We start from the raw sequence: 22,999 nt of genomic DNA on the forward strand, positions 1-22,999 counted from the left end.
CATTACTTTAATCTTCATTCACTGATACCCTTTCTTCCACTTGATCAAATTGGCTACTGAAGCTTGTGCATGCATCATGTAGCTCTCATGCCATGGTTTTCCATCAGGTCATTTAAGGTCTTCTCTACACTGTTTATTCTAGTTAGCCATTCATCTAATGTTTTTTCAAGGTTTTTAGCTTCTTTGCAATGGGTTCGAGCATCATCCTTTAGCTTGGAGAAGTTTGTTATTACCGATTGTCTGAAGCCTTCTTCTCTCAACTCATCAAAGTCATTCTCCATCCAGCTTTGTTCCATTGCTGGTGAGGAACTGCATTCCTTTGGAGGACAAGAGGTGCTCTGATTTTTATAATTTTCAGCTTTTCTGCTCTGGTTTCTCCCCATCTTTGTGGTTTTTATCTACCTTTGGTCTTTCTTTGATGATGGTGACATACAGATGGGGTTTTGGGGTGGATGTTCTTTCTGTTTGTTAGTTTTCCTTCTAACAGTCAGGACCCTCAGCTGCAGGTCTGTTGGAATTTGCTGGAGGTCCACTCCAGACCCTGTTTGCCTGAGTATCACCAGGGAAGGCTGCAGAACAGCAAATATTGCAGAACAGCAAATGTTGCTGCCTGATCCTTCCTCTGGAAGCTTAGTCTCAGAGTGGCAGCTGGCTGTATGAGGTGTCAGTTGGCCCCTACTGGGAGATATCTCCCAGTTAGGCTGCTCATGGGTCAGGGACCCACTTGAGGAGGTAGTCTGTCCGTTCTCAGATCTCAAACTCCATGCTGGGAGAACCACTACTCTCTTCAAAGCTGTCAAACAGGGACGTTTAAGTCTGCAGAAGTTTCTGCTGACTTTTGTTCTGAACAATTTTTAAAAGTCAAAGTAGCAGTTTATGACTTTAAAAGCATTTACCAAACCTAATATCTGACCTGCATCATTTAGACCAAATGTCTAAATTTTGAAGACATTTTAATTTAATTTTACTAATAATCTTTAAAACTGCCTTTATTTCTCAAAGCTTACTAAGGTCACATGAACCAAAAGGCATTATATTTTTTTCTTATCTGATAAAATATTTTATTTAAGCTCTTATTATTTTTAAACCAATTAATCAAAGTCCTTTCATATGTAGACATCACACACACAACACATATAAATACACAGACAGAAGAAGATCCAGTAGTTGTATGACTTTTAACTGTAGCACTGTTTCAAAAAAATTCTTTTAAATCTCTTATTACCAGACTTTAGCCATGCCAAACTGCCAATATTTCTGGTTTTTGAACTGTACCAAAGGTAACCTCCCAGGTGCTTAGAGAAAGGAAAAATTCAAGAAGGGAAGCCAGAAGTTGTTCATCATGGAGGGGAAAAGAATTAAAAAATGACAGATATCAAACTAGAAAGGGCTCATTTCTTAAGCCAGGAATTGAACCCTGAACCCAGGCCACCATTTTGAAAAGAAAGCCTTTAGCTATTGAGCTACAGCACTGGGCAGTCTCCATTGCTTTTCCCAGAAGGAGCCTAAAGCAGTCAATTTTGAGCTTGTAAGGCTTTTAACTGCTTAAGACAATTTTTAGGGCTAAGTATGACTTGAATTCCAAAATTCCTGTTCCCTGGGTGGCAGAGACTAAGAGAAAGTACCACCACATGGTTGCAAGGTCAAGCTCCCAAGGACATAACTGATCAGTTTGTTGGGTCATCTTGAACAGCAGGCTTATGGGGTCCTAAGCCATGTTCTATACTAAGGTACCCCTCTTTCATAGCACAAACTACAACAGATTCACGACAGCTTAAGACTAACCTCACAAATCCTTTTTCCAATGAATCAAAACTTTACAGAAGAGATAAACGGTGATTTTTATCATTCATTCAGCTGGTTTGCACAGAAAGAAAAAAAAGGAAGGGAGAAAAACATTGCCTGCATCCAGGGTGGGGAAAGTGAGGACCCCAGGGAGACCAGAAGAAGACCCAACCATCTCAGAAATGCTGAATCAACAGGAGGCAACTTGTCCATAGTGAAGGGACCTTTTCCAGCAGTTCTATCAGTTCTCAAGTTTCCCCTTTTGGGGAAAAAAAAGCTCCCCATGTCCCATGATCTTGTACATGCTTAATCCCATCACCCAAGCCATTAGCAAAGAGTGCAAGGCAGATTAATTGAAAGAGAATAACAGTTAATATCTTGTGGTGCCAGATCCATTCTTAGCAGAGAGAGACTTTACTGAATGGGGCCTCTAACCCACTAAATGTTAGGAAGGACTCTAACCTTCCTAAGTTGGGCCTTGAACCCAAGTTCAGTCACTCATCCTTGCCTTTTATTAAGCGGGGACTTTAACCCACTTTGTCTTTAGGAGAGTCTCTAGCTCCTCTAAGTTGGGTCTCTAACCGTATCTCATCCTTTACCCGGGTTAAGGCACTCTGTTTACCCAAAGTCAGCCAATTGGTGTTGTGTGCAGATGATTTTCCTTTGGGTCAGGGGTCTCTTTAGTATAGTCCCTTCCATGGTTCACAGGAAAGATGTTGCCTGAAAGTGGTCCTGATCCAGACCCCAAGCAAGGGTTCTTGGATCTTGCACAAGAAATAATATGAAGCAAATCCATAGAGTAAAATGAAAGCAAGTTTATTAAGAAAGTAAAGGAATAAAAGAATGGCTATTACATAGGCAGAGCAGCCCCAAGAGCTACTGGTTGCCCATTTTTATGGTTATTTTTTTGATTATTTGCTAAACAAGGGGTAGATAATTCATGAGTTTTCTGGGAAGCGAGTGGGCAAATCCTGGAACTGAGGGTCCCTTCCCTTTTAAGACCATATAAAGTAAGCTCCTGACATTGTCTGGCATTTGTAAACTGTCATGGCGCTGGTGGGAGTGTAGCAGTGAGGACAACCAGAGGTCACTCTCATCACCATCTTGGTTTTGGTGGGTCTTCTTTACTACAACCTGTTTTATTAGCAAGGTCTTTATGACTTGTATCTTGTGCTGACTTCCTATCTCATCCTGTGACTAAGAATGCCTTAACCTTCTGGGAACACAGCCCTTTAGGTCTCAGCCTCATTTTACCCAGCTTCTATTCAAGATGGAGTTGGTCTGGTTCAAATGCCTCTGACTATATGGTGTGCCAGGAGCTGTGTGAGATACTTAGACTTACAATAAATCCAGAAAGCAGACACCATCATCACTGTTCTCATTTAAGAAAAATGAGGTTCAAGGAGACTTAATTGAAAATAAAAAACTAATATTAAACAATTAAAGAACCAAGATTTGAACTTATTTGGCCTGAACGCAACACTGACAAGACAAAGCAAGCTCGGAAATTTAGATGTCTCATACAGGTAGATCTCACACTTGACTGGACATCAGAATTTCCTGGAAAGCTTGCAGGAGGTTTGGGATTTGTGTTCCTAACAAGCTCCTGTTTGATGTTGATGCTGCTGGCCTGAGCACTTGGAGACCCACTGCTGCAGACCCACAGCTCCCATGTATGTTGTTCCATGGTACCCTTTCTTGAATCCCAGCAGTTTATCTCTAATTCTGGCTTCTGTGTATTTCTTGCTGCCCCACATGATGACTTTTTCGGGCATGACTAGTAAATTCTAAGGTCTTTGAATGCAATGCAAGATTTAGTTCCTCCCTACCAGAACATCCTAATAGGTGCAGATGCACATTTAATTGAGAGATGTGGGAGATATTTTTGTCCTTTTTTCAGATTTCTTATTTATTTTACTTTAAGTTCTGTGATACATGTGCTGAATGTGCAGGTTTTATTACATAAGTAGACATGTGCCATGGTGGTTTGCTGCACCCATCTATCTGTCATCTAGGTTTTAAGCCCCGCATTCATTAGGTATTTATCCTAATGCTCTCCCTCCCCTTCCCCTCACCCCCTGAAGGCCCCGGTGTGTGATGTTCCCCTCCCTATGTCCATGTGTTCTCATTGTTCGACTCCCACTTATGAGTGAGAACATGTGGTGTTTGGTTTTCTGTTCCTGTGTTACTTTGCTGAGGATGGTGGTTTCCAGCTTCATCCATGTCCATGTAAAGGACATAAGCTCATTCTTTTTTATGGCTGCATGGTATTCCATGGTGTACATGTGCCACATTTTCTTTATCCAGTGTATCATTGATGGGCATTTGTGTTGGTTCCAAGTCTTTGCTATTGTAAATATTACTGCAATAAACATATGTGTTAATGTGTCTTTATAGTAGAATGATTCATAATTCTTTGGGTATATACCCAGTAATGGGATTGCTAGGTCAAATTGTATTTCTGGTTCTAGAGCCTTGAGGAATCGCCACACTCTTCCACAATGGTTGAATTAATTTACACTCCCACCAACAGTGTAAAAGCGTTCCTATTTCTCCACATTCTTGCTAGCATCTGTTGTTTCCAGACTTTTAAATGATCACCATTCTAACTGGCATGAGATGGTATCTCATTGTGGTTTTGATTTGCATTTCTCTGATGACCAGTGACGATGAGCATTTTTTTTTTCATATGTTTGTTGGCAATGCAGGAGTTTTTATATGTTATTAGGAAACAAATGCTTCTGTTATTATTAGCTACAATTGAATGATTGCTTAAATATTTTAAAGTCATTTAAGAGACCCCTTTTTGCCCAGTACCAGATGCCTAAAAGGCAAATTGGTCAGCATACTAACAATGAAATGTTCACGTTATAATAGATTTTCCATCAGATCTAGCATGGATAACATTCTCATTTATGGGCCCTGCTTGGAAACAACAGGTCTGGGCACACCATAATTCCAAATGGACTTCAGAAGATGGCTCTAATAGTCACTGAAGGTAGAAGTCACCAAGGTTAATGATCCATGAATTCTTCTAACCTCCTCTGGTCAGGAAAGTTTGGTGGCTGAGAAACAGGAGGATGGAATGATGTGTAGCTCTCTGAAGCTGGGTTTGACTTTGTCAAAAACAAAAAGCAGTTGATGGTCCAGGCAGTTCTAGCGACACCCCCAGATCTTGACACACTGGCTTGGCTGGGATCACACACCCATCCCTGACCAATTCCTGAAGCCAGGAGGAAGAATTTCAATGATGAACGTGGACAAGCCCACCTGAGACTTGTCAGAGGAAGAGAGCTGGCTGGTCTCACTGCTGCCCCTTCCCTCTTCCATCCTTCATCAGAATGAGATGACCCTCAAGAGGATCATTGAGGAGAGAGGTTCCAGATAGCTTCAAATTGTAGTCACCAGATATCCATTGGTTGCTTTGTGAGCAATTCTGATCACACTATGGAGGTCTAATTTTATTAAGCATGGTCTTTTTTGGTGGAAAATATTTTTAGTTTTTTTATTATTTGAAGTTGTGCAAGTAATTAGTAAACACATTCTTGTTACAACATGTTTAAACAAAACAGAAGTATAACCACAGAACCAGCTGAAGCTGATTAACCATTGCTTAAGTTGTTAGCGACGGTGCAGAGCCAAAATTGTATCACGTAGCCCAGGCATGTGCAATGGGGAAAAGCTTCAAACTCCTGATTGGTAACATCACCCACCTGGCAGATCGGCTTCATTGGCATCACCTGGGACTAGTTAGCAATGCTATAAAAGCATGACCCACTCCCAGTTTGGAGAGTCAGATTTGAGCCTTGCCTCCTGTCTCCTTGCCAGTCGACTTGCCATAAAGGCTTTCTTTTCACAAAAGCTGGTGCCATAGTATTGGTTTCTATGCTGATCAGGAAGCAAGCCCATCCCTTGGTAACAGAAGATTTAGAGGTAAAAGGCTTCCTTCCCACAATTCCTACTCCCCTACCTGACTCCCCACCCTAGCAGCACCTACTCCATCCAAGTCTCCTCTCTGCCCAGTTGTCTCCAAAGGCTGACTCAGTGAGCCAAGTCTTCTCGGGTTCATACTCTTAGGTGGCCCCTCTCCCCATGAATCTGGCTAACCCCGTGACTTGCTTTAACTCATAGAAAGTGGAGGAAGTACTGGTGTCTTTTGGAGAATCTAAGTGTGCATCGTTTTAAAAATTGTTGCATTCGGTCTAAAATCCCCAACATTTAATTAAATCCCTAAGCTGTAATGGTAGGTTTGGAAATAGATGTTGTCAAGCCTTCTAAAAGTGAATTTCAAGTTATTACTAATAAAGGTTGTTTTTTTCAATTCAGCCCAATGCATTTGGTAGACAGTTCAGATGAGTGGATTGGCCACATGATATGGCAATGACGCAAGTTTTTAAAATGCATCATTTCTCTGCATTGGCATTCCTGCCAGCTAGTGACATTCCAGTAGCTTTTAGTGAATTAAAGCTTCATTTGCCTGAAGAGGGTTGCAAAGTTACTGACTGCTTCGGAAGTAATTACGTGCATGATAGGATAAGAGGACATTTATGCAATGGTGTTGCTGTTCTATCACTGGTATTATTTTCACCAAATGTGTGCTCTGTATATGAGTGCATGTGAAATGGATTTCCAGGTGTCCGAAACAACATAGAAGCATGGCTCAGAAGATGAAAAAATTTAATAGGGAATTCTTGTGTTGGGGTATATAGAATTATGGAAGAATTTCGAGAGCATCACCATGGAGAAAATGAATGTGAATTTATTCTCCAAGGAGAGCCATGACCTAAAAGAAAAAAGCAGTAGTTTATCATGATGCAAGACTTCCAAATATAGTTAATGATAGTGAAAGTTGGCCAGCTCTTATGGACTAACTCTGTGCAATTGCTGTAATTTATCCTTATAATACACTTCTTCATATCAGATTTTCTTTTTAGGTTTATAAAGTATTTAAAATCTTTTCCCCCACTACTTTAAATTGTTAGCATTATTTGTTTATAATTCACCATGCTATGCATTTCATCTTTGCATCATTTCCAATACTGGAAGTATAAATTGTGTAAAGACTTTTAGAGAGTTCTAATTCGTTTTATGCATTTTCATGCAAATTTGACTCTACATAAGTGCAGTATCACAACATTGACTTTGTGTGTAAGCATTGTGTGTGTACTTAAAAACATTGAAACTTCCAGCCAGCGCAGTGGCTTACACTTGTAATCCCAGCACTTTGGGAGGCCAAGGTGGGCAGATCCCCTGAGGTCAGGAGTTCGAGACCAGCCTGACCAACATGGAGAAACCCCATCTCTACTAAAAATACAAAATTAGCCGGGCATGGTGGCGCATTACCTGTAATCCCAGCTATTCAGGAGCCTTAGGCAGGAGGATCACTTGAACCTGGGAGGCAGAGGTTGTGGTGAGCTGAGATCGCACCATTGCACTCCAGCCAGGGCAACAAGAGTGAAACTCTATCTCAAGAAAAAAAAAAATGGAAACTTCCTTCTTTTTGTGCATTTGCACAGATGTATATTGGCCAATTGCCTTTCTTCTGTGAATTTCCTTTTTGTACCCTTTGCCTATTTTTTTCTATAGAGTTGATGGACTGACTTAATGACTCACAGAAACTCTTTGAGTACCCTGGATATTAAAGTTTTTGTTCAATTTATTATGTTTTTCTCAATCTTTCACTTGCCTTTTCATGCTACCTATGTCGTTTGTTCTGTTTTACAAAAACTATTGATTTTCATGAGTTCACTTATGGCCTTTGAGTTTTAGGTCTTGTTATAAAAATATTATTCTCTAGTTTCTTATAACGCTTTTATATCTTGTTTCTTAGGTTTGGCTCTTTAACCATTTTAGCCTTTATATTTGTGTATGGGGTACACTGGACATGCGGGGAGAATGTCCCATTCTGCACCACAGTAACACACGCCTTACACAACTTTGCACAATGGCACTGGGCTAGGCTGGGCTGCTCCATGGATTCTCTTCTTAATGTACTAGCTAATCACAGCATCGCCTTATGGCTCATCTTTTCTTCAATGGTTCCCATGGACGTGTGTGCTCTTTCTCCTAGACTGTCTTCTAATGCCTTGTATGACTCACCTGTTCCCACATTATTTTCACGAGTTCCTTTTTATCTTCTTCAGAAATTCCTTTGTGTTCTTAAGGATCATCTTTTATTACATATACTTTAGAATTAGTTTCCCAAGTTCTGGGGGAAAAGTGCTGTTGAAGCTTAATTGTTATAGTTAAATTGTAGATTAATTTGGGGAAGAATTGGCATGTTTTCTATTGAATCTTCCAATCCAGGAAGCATGGCATGTCTTTCCACATAAGCATGTTTTCTTTTATTTATTCATCTTTCATTAAAGTTTTCTTCTATTTGATTTTGTACATTTCTCATTAAATTGATTTTATGTTTTTTCTTTCTTGCTATTGTAAACAAGATATTTCCCCACATTAAACCCCTGTTTTCTTTTGCTAGCATTTGTCTGATATAGAATGTTTTATGTATTTAGTATTCCCTTTGTCTTTTTTTTCCATCACTTTATTTAACCCATACATATTTTTAATCAATGTGAAGGGCTTTGACTTTTAATTGACAGGTTTGATGCATTTATGGTTATTGTGATTACTGAGGTATTGGGAACTATTGCTGACGTTTATATTTTATCTTTGCCTTTCATCTGCGCATATTCTATTTGTATCCCTTCTTTTTACTGGCTGGGCTATTTTTTCTTTTGTTCTGTAGTAGTTTGAAGGTCTCTTATTCTATTCTTATTTTTACAGCGGTATATAAATTTTTACACACATATATAAACATTATTTTTTACTGCTACCTAGAACTAATCAGTTCTGGATCTACCTCCACAAAACTGAACAGCCCTTGGCATGCTTTACCTTTTCTTCTCCTGCCTCTCCTTGCCATCATTCCCTTACCTACCATATTTAGATCTCCTGAGATACTAGTTTCTGATCATTGTAAAAAGTACATATTTAAAGTTATGCATCAATAATTATTAAGGCATAAGGTGTATCTGCAACTTTTACTGATTCTTTTATCGTCATTTTTTCTTGCAGCCCACATCCTCCTCTTCTTTGTATTCATTGTTTTTCTGGAATAATTCCTTCAGAGTGTCTGTGGGTGGTTAACTTTCTGAGTCCTCGCTTTGCCCTCCTACTGGGATGCTAGTTTGGGTGCATGTAAGATTCTTGGCTCAATATTTCTATTCTTCAGACTTTTGATGATGTTATTTGTCTTCATGTATTTGGTGCTGAAAGAGAACACTAACATTATTCCACACCTCCTACCTTTTAAAATAACCTGTCTTTTTTTTTTTCCCTACTCCTGGAAAACTTTTAGAATGTTTCTCTCTTGATTTGTGTGTCCTGAAATGAGGCTACTGTGTTCTATGAGTGCATCTTTCTTCACATTTCTCCTGGGAGCCATGAAAATGTGACCACCCCCTCTCTAAACATTTTGTTTTGCTGATATTTTAATATTTCTTTTCTTCTTTTAAAATTTTCTTTTTCTGGAATTCCTATGAGGCAGATAGATCTAAACTCTAACGCTTTACGTTTCCATTTGTGTTTCAGTCGTTTTGGCACTAGGAGATTTTCTGGGCTCCATTGTTCAGCTTTCATAATCCAGTTTTGTACATCTCTGGAGCCCACAGCTTGAGTTTTCTCTTGTTACCCTAAGTCAATAGATTTTTGTCTCTGTTAGAAAAAAAAAAAATAGGTAGAGATGAAATGGAAAAAAATTAACCAGTGGTGACCAGTGCTTGAAAAAAAAAGTGCCTTGGAATACACTATAGAAGAAAAGCATAGACTATAATATGACATTTCAATAAGAATCTAAATCATTTTTGAGGGGTAAGGAAACTTCACAAAATGATTTTAAATCTCTTAAGAAAAAATACAAGGGACAGCAGTTGACAAATGAACAGAATAGAATTCAGGTAAAAATCCATTCAGAAATAGGAATTTAATATACTGCCAAGTTGGTACCTTAGTTCAGGAAGAAATGGATGACTTATTATATAAGTGGTATGAACATGAATGACAGTCCATCTGGCAGCTAAATATCATAACTCTTCCTGTATCCTATGTAGACCAATGCATTTCAAATGAATTGAAAAGCTAAATGAAAAACATTAAATAAACAAATGAATGCATAAGTGATAAATATTATTAAAATAAAGGTTAAAAGAATATTAGTAAGAACTTCAGGTCAGGAAGACCTTCTTAAACAAAACAAGACTCTCAGAAGCCATCTAGAAAACAACCACCATCTATGATTATAGTAATTACCTACAGTCATAATTTTCTTTTTTCCCAAAATACCTCTAACAACTGAAAGCAGTAATTTTTGTCAGATAAAATGTAGATGCCACCAAAAGAAAAATGATTGAATAAGAAGTTAACATCAATTAATCTAAAAGAAAAACATAAATAACTGAATTGAAAACTAGGCAGAAAGATATAAACAATCAAATAACAGAAAAAGAAATGCACATGGCCAATAAGCATGTAAGAAAAATCACCTTATTAGATTTGAGGGAAATGCAAACTAAAACAGAATGAGTTACTTTTGCTTATCCTTGGCAAAGATTCAAAAGATTGACACTGCAGTCTTGGGAAGGACAGAGACCACTATGCTTGCTTATGCACAGGTGCTGAGAGGACAAATTGCACACACCCTTGAGAGGGCAATTCAGGTCTGTGACATTGGTGCTGGTATTCACATTCACTGCAAAGGTGGTGTTGGTGGTAATATAACTCTAAGAAATTAGGCCCAGGCTATACATAACTCTGTAAAAGAAGTGGTGGTCTTTACGTAATTCTGTGACTATGTGTTAGTGGGTGGTAACCACATCACTCTTTAATATCTACATTGTGATATTTACATAAATCTGCTACCTCGGTTGTGATCTTAACGTAAACTTATGACAGAGGAGCAGGGCATTATCCCAAAAATCTGTGATGCTGATTATGGTCATATTTACATAACTCTGCAATGCTGATTGTTATTGATGTGATAGTGGTGACAGTAGCATTCCCATGATTCTGTGCTGGTGGATGTGGTACAAACATATTTCTGTTACGGTGTCGGTGGCACTTACATAACTGCAGTATTGTCATGGTATCCACATAATTCTGCCATGATGTTTACGTATCATTTCACTTTGGGACGTTGATGGAGGTATCACATAATTTCTGTATGTGGTGTGGATTTACATAATTCAGTGATACTGTGTCCGGAATTCACGTAACTGTACGGGAAGTCATAGTATCATATAACTCTGAGTGTTGGATTGACTAGTTTTTGCATCATTGTTATGTGCTAACATAATGTGACCATGGGAGGTTCATGGTATTCATAAACTCGAGATGTTGGTATGACGGTTTTGCACATTGTTTCATGGGTCATTCACATACTGGATGCAGTGTGGGTTTTCACGTCTGTTGATGTTGTGGGTTGGTGGTTGGTGGATGTCACATGGTGTCCCTGCAGCTTTGTGGGTATCCACACAACTCTGTGGGCAATAGCCACTAGTATCGCATAAACTCTGTGGGGTGGTGGTGGTTGATTCACGTAACTCTGTGATATGGTGAGTGTATCCAATCACTCGCTGGATGTTGGTTGTATTGCACATAACACCAGTGAAAAGTGGCACTAGACTGCAAAGTTTGTCATAGGTGTACATAACTCGCAACATTTGCTGTGGCATTGACCATAATTTGCAACACGGTGGTATGTTAGCTCATAACATGGTGACATTGTGTTGGTGAATGTTATGTAATTTCGCACTCATGAGTTTGTGGATTTACATGACTGGCAATATGGAGTTGATGTGGGGTCACATAACTGTGAAATTTGTCCAATAGTCCCATGTTGTGCACCTTCATCACATATCAAGTAATTTTGCCAAGCATCGATGGTGTACCTCACATAACTGTGCTAGGTTCGTGCTGATAGTCATTAATAAATGGTGAAGATTAAAGTGGTACTTGCTAACACTGTGACATGGGTGGTATGGTATTTACATATTTCTGCAATGTTTTGGTGCGATTCCATAACTGTATACTGATCATTGTATTCACATAGTTGTGAAAGCTGGTGAGTGTGTGTGGTTTACTCTAAGTGCAAGATGGCGGTTGTATCAGGTAAATCTGTGACATTGTCATTGCTGTTCATGTGATACTACAGTGGTGTGTGGCTGTGGTCAGTATAACTCAATACATTACTCATGGTGGTTCAACACGATCTTTTGAAAGTGGTCCTGGTATTTGCGTGACTCTGCAATGTTGGTAGTAGTAGGGTTGATGTGCATTGTGCAGTTCATCATGATGTGCATGCAACTCTGAGATGATCATGGTGTTAAAATAATTATACATTGATGCTGCTGGTGATATTCACATGGCACTGTGACATTGCTGATGATGGTATATACATAATTCTCTATTGGTGGCAGTGGTATTCACATGAACCCACGACATTTGCCATGATAGTCACGCAATTTTGCAGCATTGGCGGTTGTGGTATTTATAATATCTCTGACAGTGAACATGGTGTCACTATAACTCCATTGCAGGTTATGGGATTCACATAATTTTGCATCATTTTCATTGGTGGTATTCATGTAGCTCTGTGGTGTTGGTCATGGTGGTATTCACATTCTGTGGTATTGGTCATGGTAATATATGGATAACTCTGCAAAGTTGGCTGTGTCATTCTAATAAATCTGTGAGGTTATTAGTGGTGGCATTGACATGACTCTGCAGTGACAGAGGAGCCAATACTCATCTAACTCTGAGATGTCAGTCAGGTTATTCATATATTCTGTGAAGTTGATGCAGGTGGTACTCTACTCTGGTGGTCATGATATTCATATAACTGTGATGGTAGTCATGGTATTCAAATAACCCTGCAACTTGGTTGTGCTATTCCCATAATCCTGTGATGGTAGTGTGGGTGATATTCCCATAACTGTATCATTGGTTGCCTATTTGCGTAACTGTGTCATGTTGAACATGGCATTCACATCATGCTGCGACATCAGTGGTAGTGGTGTTCACCTAATTTTATGATAGTGGTGGGGATTATATTCACGTTACTGCAGTGTTACTGCTGGTGGTATTCTTATAAACATGTAATGTTGGATGAGGTTGCAAATCATAACTCTGCAACAATGGTGGCGGTATTTATATAACTCTGCAACATTGGTCATAGTTTTCACTTAACTCTGTGATAATGGATGGAGTATTTGCATAATTCTGTGACTCTAGTCATGTTATTTATATAAATATTCTCATCCCCTAGCATCCATGGAGTGGTTTCAGGACCCTGTAGGATACCAAAATCCATAGATGCTCAGATCCCATATATAATATGGTATAGTATTTACATGTAGCCTGTGCATAGCCTCCTTTATACTTTGAATCCTCTCTAGATTATTTATGATACCTAATATAATATAAATGCTATGTAAATAGTTACTATATTGTTTATTTGCATCACTTTTATTGTTTTTCTTTCTATTTTCAATCCACAGTTTGTTGAATCTGTGAATGTGGGACCTGCACACATGTAGGGCTGACTGTATACATCCATGGTGGGGCAGGTATTTACACAACTCTGTAATGGTGGTGGTAGTGTTAATATAACTCTGAATTGTTCATAGTTCTCAAATAACTCTATGGCATTGGCATGATATTTACATAATTCCACAATGATAGTGGTGGTATTCGTATAACTCTGCCACGTTGGTTTTTTTGTGGTATTTTCATAATTCTCATAATTCTGGAACAGCATGGTGGTGGTGGTATTCCCATAATTCTATGATATTGATGTTCATGGTATTCAGATAACTCTGTTGTCAGTTGTGGTATTCATATAACTTTGTGACATAGGTCATGGTTTTCACATAACTCTGCAATGGTGGCTCTGGTATTTGGATAATTCTGTGGCTTTGATGCTGGTGGTATTCACATAATTCTGTGACATTGGTCCTGTTATTCACATGAACTCGTGATGTTGGTTGTTGTAATCACATAACTCTGCAATGTTGATGGTAGCCTAATTCATATTTCTCTGTGACATTGGTCATGGAATTCACATAACTGTGATGGTGGTGGTGCTATTCAAATATCTGCCTTGGTAGTGGTATTCTCTTAACGCAGCCACGGTGGTTGAGGTATTCAAGTAATTCCATGATGATGTTTGTTGTGGTAGTCATATAATTCTAATGGTGTTAGGTATGGTAATCCCCTGAGTCTGCAAAGTTTGTTGTGGTCTCACATATCTTAGTGACAATAGTGATATTGGTACTGGTGCAATGGTGGGAGTAATAATCACATTTATGGGTGTGCAGACAGGCTAGATATTTTTTAAAGTTTTATAAGAAGATATGACAAAGCCAGCCTCCAATTCACATTTTCTAAATAATTCAAATGCAGTTTTTTCTGTACCATACCATGAGATCTCCTCCTGCTAAATCTAAGGCATTTATCTAAAACATCTGTATCTTCAAACTCCCCAAGGGCTTTGGAACATAAATATTGGATCTAGTTCTTTATCCATAACTTTAGTGATGTCCATATACTTACACATGTACATTTTCATGTGTGAAACTGATCAAAATTTAGCTATACATTTAGATGTATAAATCTGAGCTTCTAAAAATTTATGATCATGCAGAAGAGGGCCTTCTGATAAACCAAAGCAAATCACCTTTGAGGATAATCTATAGTTCATAGAACCCAAAATATGTTTATTAGATAATGACATTTAATGTTGATGAAAATGTTGGTCATATCATGTTTTCATTCTTTCTCTAAAAATTGTAAACCTGTAGAAGCCTCATAAAAGACTAGAAATACAATGTTGAGGTCTGGGTGGTAGTTTCATGGCAAATATATGTTTAAACAATCATTGAATTAAATATTTAAGATCCTTGGATTTCACAGCATATAAGTTATACTTCCATAAAAGCTTTAAAAAGTATACATCCAAATAAGATGAAAATACTAATACTAATTTTAGAAAAATCCAGTGTAGTACCAATCTAACCACTCATGATATTTTCTTGTGGCTGTGAGTTATTGCTTTTATAGAAACAAAAACAAAGCCTCACCCTAGAATTTAAAGTTAAAATGTGATTTAAGAAATATATATGGCTCCCCAAAATGCCCTTGTGTAGTTAGGAGTTGTCTCTTTATCTCAGCTCTCAGGGCTCACGATTTACATTTTTTCCCCTTGCAGTACTTGGGGTGCATTGAAGTTCTGCGCTCAATGAGGTCTCTTGACTTCAGTACAAGAACACAAATTACCAGGTAAGCTCTCTTGAAAATGGATTCCTGTGATTTTACTTCAGAAGGAAGGATTTCAGAGGTTAACAGCTGAGACATTTTTAGAGGAAAAGACCGGCCCTTGGAGGGTTGGTTACTGGTGACAGTGAGTCAGGACTGTTCTCATCTCAAGACATGGGCTTGTTCGTCCATATTTGCGATGTATATCTCTCAACCACAGTACCTTGAAGGACACTCTGCCCTTGCACGCTCTTTTTATAATTTAGCTGCAGACATATGGAGCAGCTGAGTATTTATGTTTGTTTCTTTAATGTGTGAAACTGTAACACAAGATTGGTATTTTAAAATGTACTGAACCATGTACTTTTTAAAAAAGAAAATCAAGATGTCAAGAAAGACTTTCCAACAGTATACACAGAGAGTAAGATGCATAGAATTGGAAGCAGAAACAGCCATGGGAGTAGGTCATTCAGTAAGCAGACCAATTCTTTAAGGTGTCTGTGACTTTGAACAGGTTTTATATATTCTCCACCACCAAGTAGAATGAAAGCTTCTTGGGGGGCAATATTTAAGCATTGGTTTTTTAAAAATAAAATTTAATACTCTAGTATAGCTTCTAGTAGAGCTTACACCTTTATAAAAATGCCAGTTTCAAGCCAGCTTGAAGAGGAGAACTGGAAAGCTAGGACAGAGTCTGTGAAACTGCTACATTTCTGTGGTCAAGGAGCTTAGGTTGCTTTGGCACTTATGCAGTAGCTTAATTTAAATAGTGACCTCAGAAAAATGCCTCATATTTGCTTTATTCAAATCATTCTATTGTATATGTTTGGATTAGCAAGCCAAGTCTAAAGATTGAGCTTCAGAAAGCAACTGGTTGTAGTCATTAGCTGCTGAGAAACATACACACCTCAATTCTGTTGTAAGTACCATAATAATACCTCTTTCTCCTCACTGAAGAAATTCATGGTCAAAGAGTTAATGTTTTTTTTTTTTTCTCTTTCCTAAGTGCCTTGAGACACACAGGTTATGAAAGTACCAATATCAGTAATCTACATGAAGGAAGAAAGCCATCTCCACATATTTGTAGAAAATGGTTTATGAAAATTTCAAGGACAATGGAGTGGTATTTTGAATAGAGAGCACTGTGGTTAAACGAGAAGCCTGAGTGTTTTCTTAGTCATTTATTCATCTTACCCATGAAAAGGCATGCCAGTGGCATCATGGTGGGCAGAGCACTGTGCCAGTGACTGGAGGAATATGGGAACTGTGTGAAATTGGTCATGTTCTCCTATGTGGTGGTTGTTTTTAAAGGAATGACAGTTAATTGGGAGAGAACTGTCAACCATTCCTACTGGGTTCCCTTTCTAGACGCTAGGATTTCTGAGGTGATTTCATGCCATTTTAGTTCTCCTGATGTAATTATTAAGCATCTACTACTCATTGTGCACACAAAACACACTGGACAATGTGGCTGTCCTGCTTTGCTAGGCCTCTCAGTGTTGGAGAAAGGTGTATACATAAATGATTGAGGGGCATTTGAGGGGCACAGAACAGGTCCTGCTCCTTGAGGTAGTGGTGGGGTGGGGAAACAAGTGAATAATTCCAGTTTGCTCATTGATGAGGATACAACTCCTGGGACTCTCTGGGGTAGAACCCAAATGGGCAGAAGTAATAATAACATTGTAGAAAAAAGCAGTTGGAATAGACATTGATGGGTTTGGAGGTTTTGATGACTTTCTTCAATCCCATTCCATTTAGATTTTTGGGAAGGTGAAGCAGCATAATGGGGCAAATGAAGCATGATTCTTGTACGTAAGAAACTTGGTGTTGAATTCTAGTTGTGCCAGAATTGTCTTGGGTTTTATTAGACTTCTTGAAAGCTACATTTGCTTGTCTCCATGATGCTTTCTGTCTCTTGCATCATTTTTAGCACATGACATGTTTCGTACTTTAGCTAATAGCTAGAGGTCACTCAAAGGAAACAATTTGACAAATCAACCTCAGAATGAAACCCTTTGCATCCAGTTGAAGAATACACAGCAATGTCTTGTAGATGTAGCACACTGTGGAGCTTTTAAGGTCTCCGTGATAACTAAGTGTTAAACATACCTGTGATTAAACTCCACTGCCATGGTTTACTTTATATACTAAAGAAATTCTTGGAAGTTTGTAGTTTATAGGGAAATCTAATGTCCTAATTAGGTTATATTATACAGGCACCAGGAAAACTGGTTTCCAAAGGCACTCCAGTCACAACATTTATTAAAAAATATTTTATAAGCAGATAATTAGTCCCTGTTTATCTGTTTAATTTAAAATTTTGTCCCTGCAGCTGGACTTCACTCCCAATATTTTACTTTGTATACAAAAATGTGAGGACTCCACTTCAGAATTGAGGTGTTTTGAAAACTCCCCAGGAATATGCATAAAATCTTCTTAGTTTGAAAGCCAAATTAAACTTGTGAAAGGAAAATGTCTTTCTTTTGGAAAGGTATTTCCTTTTGGTTCTTTTTCAGTGTATTGGCTGGGTTCTGAGGAGACATTTATCACTGATGTCAGTGTGTGTGTATTGCAGTTCAGGGTGTTGCCTGCTTATCTTAAAAAAACAGTGAGGTATAGGTATAAATGAAGGAACATGCGGATTAGCCATCAGTACATGAGTGGACTGAATGCTATGAAATTGCATATTTTTCTGTTGGATGTTTCATGGGAGAAACTTTGCTTAGAAGTTAGCTGAGTAACCATATGATCTTGGTATGAAAGTGTTAAGCATTCAGTAGAGCTTTGAGTCTGAACAAAAGAGCAAACAAGCCCTGGTGAGATGAAGAAGGGAGCAGGAGCCTGGAGATGCCTGAAGATGTTGGTGAGAATCATAACCTGGCATACGTGGTGGTGGTCTGCTTGCCAGCCCTCTGCACAGTGGGTTTCATCTTCACCTTGAAGGAGAGCAGGCCAGACAAGACCTCAGCACAGCTTCGCAACTCTGTCCACCCTCTCTTCTCTTCTAAGAGTTCGCTTGGAAGGCTTGGCAAAACTCAGCTCTCAGGTCACTTCTGGCTTCCAACATTCTATAAATACTCTCAGAAAACAGAAGCCCAAGGTAAAAACTTTTGCCACACAATCCTTCCACTCCATCATGTCTCTGAGCATCCTTATCCATGTGCATTCCATCCCAACTCTATGTGTGTATTCTGTGTGCATGAGCCTGGATGTGCACCCTCATTGAACTTCCTGAAAGGGAGGGGCCAACCAGACTGCATGCTGGGTACCATGACCCAAGGGAGGGACCTCCTTCACCCATGCTTCCTCTGCGACCCCTCTACCTCTCTCTTCAGACATTTCTGTGTTGCATGAACATTTAATCACAAGTTCATTTGGGGATGGAAACAATGCATATTGTGCAGTATTAAGACAGACTGCATTACTAACAAGATATTTGTGTTGTTTGTAGAGGATTTCCTATCCCCAGGACCTGGCCTAGGCTGAGAGAAGCTGTGTGGAGTGGAAGATGGACATTGAGGAAGAAGGGCAGGTAAGGTCAGGCCTCCTTGGAACCACAGAGAATGTCAGAAGTCTAGGAATGCTTTGAAGGTTCCATTACACCTGCCCAGTTAAATGATGTGTATTCCCATATGCAGGGCAGTGGGATCTGAATATTTTTTTGTTCAGATTTTGTGGTAATAATTTCTTCTTTGAGAGTAGGTACCATGAACTCTACTAAGTGGGCATGAATTGGCTGCAGCTGTTCTATGCTAAGGACGAGCATTCACGGCCGGGCGCGGTGGCTCAAGCCTGTAATCCCAGCACTTTGGGAGGCCGAGACGGGCGGATCATGAGGTCAGGAGATCGAGACCATCCTGGCTAATACGGTGAAACCCCGTCTCTATTAAAAAATACAAAAAATTAGCCGGGCGAGGTGGCGGGCGCCTGTAGTCCCATCTACTCGGGAGGCTGAGGCAGGAGAATGGCGTGAACCCGGGAGGCGGAGCTTGCAGTGAGCTGAAATCCGGCCACTGCACTCCAGCCCGGGCGACAGAGCGAGACTCCGTCTCAAAAAAAAAAACAAAAACAAGGAAGGGCATTCTGTTAGTGTTAGGGTGACTTTCTCATTTTTACAAATACTGGGATTTAACTCTGAAGAGTTGCATATTTGGAAATCCATTTTATAAACCATGCTAAGATATTTTTACAACTGACACATGGTATAGAAAACAAAGTGGACTTTAACTCATGGGTTTCCTTGGATCTGATAAGAAATCTTACCCATAGATTAGATTTCAATTAATCTTCAATTAGACTTCAGTTATGCATCAGGGATAGGTGTGTGTGTGTGTGTGTGTGTGTGTGTGTGTGTGTGTGTGTATGTGTATATAAATATGTATATGTATATATATTTTTTGAGACAGTGTTTCACTCCTGTCGTCCAGCCTTGAATGCAGTAGTGCAATCTTGGCTCACTGCAACTTCTGCCTCCCAGGCTCAAGTGATCCTCCCACGGCAGCCTCCTGAGTAGCTGGGACCACAGGTGCATACCACCATGTCCAGCTAATTTTTGTATTTTTTTTTTTTTTTTTTTTTTTGGTAGAGTGGGGTTGGCCAGGCTGGGCCTCCTGAGCTCAAGTGATCCATTCGCCTCGGCCTCCCAAAGTGCTGGGATTACAGGCATGAGCCACTGTGTCTGGCCAGGGATAGGTTTGGAGAGATGCATCATTAGACAATTTTGTCATTGTGCGAACATCATAGAGTGCACTTAGGCTAAATGCTCTAACCTACTGCACACCTAGGCTCTATGGCACAGCCTGTTGTTCCTAGACTACAAACCTGCACTGCATGTGACTGTACCGAATTCTGTAGGCAACTGGAACACAATGGTAAGTATTTGTGTATCTGTCATATCTAAGCATAGAAAAGGTAAAGTAAAAATACACTATTATTATCTTATGGGACCACCTTGATATATTCGGCTCATCACTGACTGAAATATTTATGTGGTACATGTACTTGATTATGATATTTCAAAATTCTTTTTTCACTGCAAAATAAACACCTTTAATGTTGATTTAAGTTAAACGTGCCAGGGAAAGGGAAAGGAGTGAATCTATTTTTGTAGATTCTCTGAGGCTGGTTGAATCTCGGAATTAGAACAGAGAGCAGTCATGTGAATTACCCACCACCCCACCCCACCCCCAACCCTGATCCCTGTGCATTTGGATGGTGCAGAATGGCTAGCTTTTGGATTTTAGCCTTACAGGCTCTTACTAAATGTGTTTATTCTAAGCATGTTTCATGGTCAAGCCTCTCTCAGCCTGCACCTACAGAGGGGTGAAGCCTGGCAGGAAGGGGTTGGTGCTGTCTTGGTTTAGAGTCCTTTTTGAAAACACCAGCTTGCCTGTGTGCATGCGCATCCTGCCTTTGGAATAAAGCAGGCTGGATGCCTCCACTTCACTTCTGCACTGTTACTCTGATTTTAACACCAGCTAGAATAATATCATACCCTTGTGTCACCTTCATGGGCATTTGTGTGCAAAAATGCATTAGAAATAGGGGCGCAGGGCCGGGCGTGGTGGCTCAAGCCTGTAATCCCAGCACTTTGGGAGGCCGAGACGGGCGGATCATGAGGTCAAGCGATCGAGACCATCCTGGCTAACACAGTGAAACCCCGTCTCTACTAAAAAAAAATACAAAAAAGTAGCCGGGCGAGGTGGCGGGAGCCTGTAGTCCCAGCTACTCGGGAGGCTGAGGCAGGAGAATGGCGTGAAACCAGGAGGCGGAGCTTGCAGTGAGCTGAGATCCGGCCACTGCACTCCAGCCTGGGTGACAGAGCAAGACTCTGTCTCAAAAAAAAAAAAAAAGAAAGAAAGAAATAGGGGCGCAGGGATTACGAGTCTTCAGGGACCACAACCCAGGAAAGAAGCCCAGAGTCACAGGGCAAGGGGCCACAAACTCACCGCAGGCATGGGATACTACCCCAGAAACATGGAATAGGATCCCTGCCAGCCTGGGAGATTTCCCAGAGGAGGGAGGGAACATTTAAGCCAGAGTGAATTTCTCCCCCAACAATATGGCAGATGTACGACTTGGGCCGAGTTCTCCAGCAGCCTATCAGGGTGACTGGACTGTAGGTGGTCACTCCTGACAGTCCCTTAGCTGATCCAACTCTGTGCAGCAGTTCTAATGCTTGCCAAAGAGTAGGAACCTGAGTCAGGCTCAGCGAAGGACCATGGAGACAGTCTGCATCCATTAGACTCGAGGCTCCCTGCTGTTAGAACACCAGCAGAGCCCTGAAACACAAGGATTGGAGCTCTGCTTCCTCCAGGCCTCATTCTGCTCTATTTTCATGTTCAGTCCTTCAAACATAATGCATCTAGTAGGTTTATTTTCATTTGTGAGGTTAAACAGACATCACTGTGGAAATGTCTGATCCAGCTGTGGTGCAGGGAAGGGCCCCACAAGCCATTTTTTTGGTTAGACCAAAGGTATCTTCAGTTGCATTCCCCCAGCAGCCCCTGAGACTTGGTGCGAGGAGCCTATTTGGGAGGATACCTAGGGAGCAGCGGCAGGGGTGGGTACAGCCAGTGGGAGGGGAGAACCGCCCCCAGGACCATTTGGAGCAGGGTCCCGCTGTGGGCGCTGGGCCCTCTGGGGAAGTGTGTAGGAACTGGGGAAGCTGCGATGTCTGCTCACCCACTGCCTCCCCTCACTATTGAAGGACAGTCCCCTGCTCCTGCAAGCTACCCTGTGTGGGCTGAGAAAGCTGGAGAAGCCACCACTGGACTGGCAGAGACCAGGTACAGGCACTCCTGGGAGCATGGCAGCATTTACGGGACTGTCCATGCAGCTCAGAGTGTCACGGCCTGCCAGGCGACAGCGCTGGCTGGAGCCATGCAGTGTCAGAGCACTCAGCTCCCATGTCTGACTCCCTAAATCAGATTTTTTGGTTGAGGCGCCTCTGAACAGCTGCCTGGTCCAGTCTTTGGACAGCAAACTCCTGACCACTTGGAGCAGAGCCTGTTGATGTAGGGTAAGCTTCCTACTCTAGGGGGTGAGGAAAGGGTTCCTGGGTACTAGCCCACACTAACACTCAGCAGAGACACTCATTCCACCAATGAGATTGACCTCTCTAGGGCTGCGGTCCTCATCCAGAGAATAGGGATGACACCCCCACTTCAAGGCTCGTTGAGAGACCTAGAAATGAGACCTGAAAGTGCAACCTGGCACATGGTAGATGTTCAATAAATCTGCACGGGGTTATTACCATGAATCTCCTTTTGCTACTCACTCCTGATAAAATTCTGTGTATAATAATTTCAATTGCTGATTGGTATTGCTATTATTAATATCAACCAATTCAATCCAGGGTGTTTTCTTTAACTGAAGACAAAGATTGGTTTGATGCAACAAACTGAAGTTATTGAAAATATGTGGTGATGTGGCATTAATTTTCACTTGAGCTCATATTATCTAGTATTTCATTCTGTGTTCCTGCTTTACTAATTCTAATGATGAGGATGAGGATGACACTAGAATGGAATACTTACCCTGCTCCAGACACTGCACTAAAGAGTCATTCATACATTCAACAGCAAGCACTTACCAGGTCTAGTCACTGTTTAGATATTGAAGATAAAACACTAAGTAAGTGCTTACCTTCTGTTGTGGGGAGAGGGAAATACACAAGCATATACCTAAGTAGGATATCAAGGTGAATCACGTGAACATGCCATTTTTATAGATGAAATGATCCAAATATCAGCAATTTTATATAGTTCAGCACAGTAATTTCAGATAATGATGAGGGTATGTGTGGTCTTTTCTCAGTAACCTTGGGAGGCAGATTGTATGTATTTGGGGGATGAGGATACAGGATCAGAAAGTTTATGCAAATTGTCTAAGACCAGATAGC

At 40.4% G+C, this 22,999-nt stretch overlaps 1 protein-coding gene across 1 annotated transcript in view; it reads left to right on the forward strand.

Moving 5' to 3' along the window:
* SHC3 (SHC adaptor protein 3) overlaps positions 1-22,999 on the forward strand; it is a 174,186-nt gene that overhangs the window by 47,541 nt on the left and 103,646 nt on the right. The window contains exon 3 of the mRNA XM_017876177.1: positions 15,050-15,120. Within this exon, the coding sequence (XP_017731666.1) occupies positions 15,050-15,120 (71 nt within the window). The remainder of the gene's footprint in view (positions 1-15,049; positions 15,121-22,999) is intronic.

Source organism: Rhinopithecus bieti, unplaced genomic scaffold, assembly GCF_001698545.2.
Source record: "Rhinopithecus bieti isolate Rb0 unplaced genomic scaffold, ASM169854v2 scaffold_9919, whole genome shotgun sequence".
Classification (NCBI taxonomy): domain Eukaryota; kingdom Metazoa; phylum Chordata; class Mammalia; order Primates; family Cercopithecidae; genus Rhinopithecus; species Rhinopithecus bieti.